Source organism: Mus pahari, chromosome 9 (assembly GCF_900095145.1).
Source record: "Mus pahari chromosome 9, PAHARI_EIJ_v1.1, whole genome shotgun sequence".
In the NCBI taxonomy this organism is placed as follows: domain Eukaryota; kingdom Metazoa; phylum Chordata; class Mammalia; order Rodentia; family Muridae; genus Mus; species Mus pahari.
The window spans coordinates 44,362,453-44,364,837 of NC_034598.1; the positions used below are offsets into that span (position 1 = coordinate 44,362,453).

At 53.8% G+C, this 2,385-nt stretch overlaps 1 protein-coding gene across 2 annotated transcripts in view; it reads left to right on the forward strand.

Moving 5' to 3' along the window:
• The window catches only part of Misp (mitotic spindle positioning), an 8,117-nt gene extending 6,394 nt beyond the window's left edge, over window positions 1–1,723 (forward strand). For both annotated transcript variants that reach the window (XM_021205696.2, XM_029542496.1), the window contains exons 4-5: window positions 649–687; window positions 1,242–1,723. In XM_021205696.2, the coding sequence (XP_021061355.1) occupies window positions 649–687; window positions 1,242–1,331 (129 nt within the window). In that variant the 3' untranslated portion in view covers window positions 1,332–1,723. The remainder of the gene's footprint in view (window positions 1–648; window positions 688–1,241) is intronic.
• Window positions 1,724–2,385: the final 662 nt, after the last annotated feature.

The window sequence follows — 2,385 nt, forward strand, 5'->3', positions numbered from 1 at the left end:
CCCATGGTCATGGTGTGAACCCCACCCCAGCACCGGGCTATACCCCATAGTCATGGTATGAACCCCACCCCAGCACTGGGCTGTATAGAAGTCACACCTTTTGAATCTTTGGGTTCACACATGCCCAGGGCCCCTGAGCTCACAGTCCAGCCTGATTTCAAGTGTAGTTACCCAAACCGTACTGGGACAGTCCAGGGACCCCTCAGAGAACAGCGTACATCCCAGCTTAGCCTTCGGATCACAGCCTGACCCTGTGATGACTCTAAGTGACCCAGACTCGAGTGCAGTCAAGCAGCAACTCCATGCCCTTCGTCTCCTCCTCTGATAACCATGAGTGTTCTGTGGATGGAGCCATCTGTGTGCTGGGGCCAGTGTTGGCCACGGGAGATGCTTGGTACACGCCTGCGGTCCTCACTGCGGTACACGGAGACTATGGGCACTGCCAGCCAGAGGCTCCAATGAGTGGAAGCCAGTTCAGTGTGGCAGATGGCCTCGAGTCCGGTGATCATGAGACTCTGGGAAGGTGCCACCAGCTGGGGGGCTCGTCCCATCTGTCACTGCGGGGGGATTCAGCTATGTAAGAACTTTCAGGTGGGTACTGGGGCTGGGCAGGATGGATGAGCACTGATTGTCATTGTTTTCGCTCAGTATGCAGGTATCAACCCCTCAGACCACGTCAACTCAGAGGTGAGTGAGCTCCAGAGGGAAAGGACTCGAGTCTGGCCCTTCTTGGCCATACCCGACCATAGCACTGGTCACTGAAGGCCTTTCACTGGGATGTAGGACTACACTAGCTATCTGCTCTGTTGGTAGGGTCATCCTGGGGTAGATTGTGCTGTCATCTGTTTATGATGCCTATCATGGGCACAGATTATGGCAAAAAAGGTCTGTATGAGGCTTTTTTTTACCGGAGTCAGAGCTTTCAACAGATTGAGCCACAGTAAGAGCATTATTATTATTGTTGTTGTTGCTGTTGTTATTGTTATTATTATTATTATTCCTGGCTGGCCATGTGGAACTTGCTAAGCTGGCCTCCAACTCACAGTCTCCCTGCCTCAGCCTCCTGAGTGCTGTGATTATAGCTGTAACCCTTTCTGGGCTGAAGCTGGGCACAATTTCTTTGCTATGGTACTGTTAGGAGGAGAGGGGAGGTTCCCACCTCAGCTCTGCACATTGGTGATGCAGAGCCGGCTGAGGGTGGGCCATCTCTCCATGGGGACCCCATGCCTCCTTCTATACAGGTCCTGGGAGCCACAAGGGTAAAGCGACACAAGAATCTCTTGGCGGAACGCTGGGAAGCACACATCTATGCCAGCGAGGATGAAAACTGAGACTGGAAGCTGGGGGCCATTCCTCCACCCCACCGCAGTCCTGTGGAGGCCACTAGACCTGCCCCCCAGTCTCTGCTGTCCCTATTTAAACACACAGCACAGGCTAATGTTTGTGGCCTGCAGTTGGTTTGGTTTTCCCAGGGTGGGCGAGTGATTCCTGCTTAGGGGTGGTTCTCAGCTGAGGCTGAAATGATAATCCACCACTCCCCCTCACATCCCTCAGCCCTCAGCACAGTGCAGAGCTTGGATCTGTCACTGTGCAGAAAGAAGGCTCTGTTTGGGGACCCGCCATTCCACTCTTGCCAACCCCAAACGTATGCCCTTTGCTATAAAATAAACCTGTCCCAAACTGCCTAGCTGGAACCGAGGATGCATCCCAGGCAGCCTCCACCCTCCGTCTGGCTCGTTCATCTTGGTGACATCAGCCCTGAGGTCCTGGAAGCTTGTATGTGGAGAGCTAGGCCCACAGGGTTGGGATGCTACTGCGGCGCGGGTGGCAGGGATGGAGAGAGAAGGGGGGCTTGGGCGGGGTGGACACCAACAGCTGCTAAAGGCACCGAGCCTTGGCCAAGTCCCCTCTGCAGTGGGCAGCCTGTGTACCTGTCCCAGGTGGCAACGGGTAAATAATGGGGGTGGGTGCTTTCCTTCCCCAAGGCCTGCTGGGAGAAGCTGGAGACAGTTAACTCTGTCAGTCCCTCTGAGCTACTGAGCCTTGCTGCAGGTAGCTGTCTGTGGCAGATATTTGGATATATATATATATATATATATATATATATATATATATATATATATATATATATAAGGTTCCCACACGAACGCCTTTAACCCCAGCACTCAGGAGGCAGAGGCAGGGGGATCTCTGTGAGTTCATTTGAGGCTAGCCTGGTCTACAGACAGGACAGCACTTTACCCACTGCCTGAGATGGTCTCCGTGGGTAAGGGGAGGCTGGGAGTGGTGAGGGGGTGGGACACCTTACAGAAGCAGCCTGCGCAAGGAGGTCTTTGCCCTGGAAATTCTCACCTGGAGAAGAAAGAGCCTTCCCACAGGAGCAGT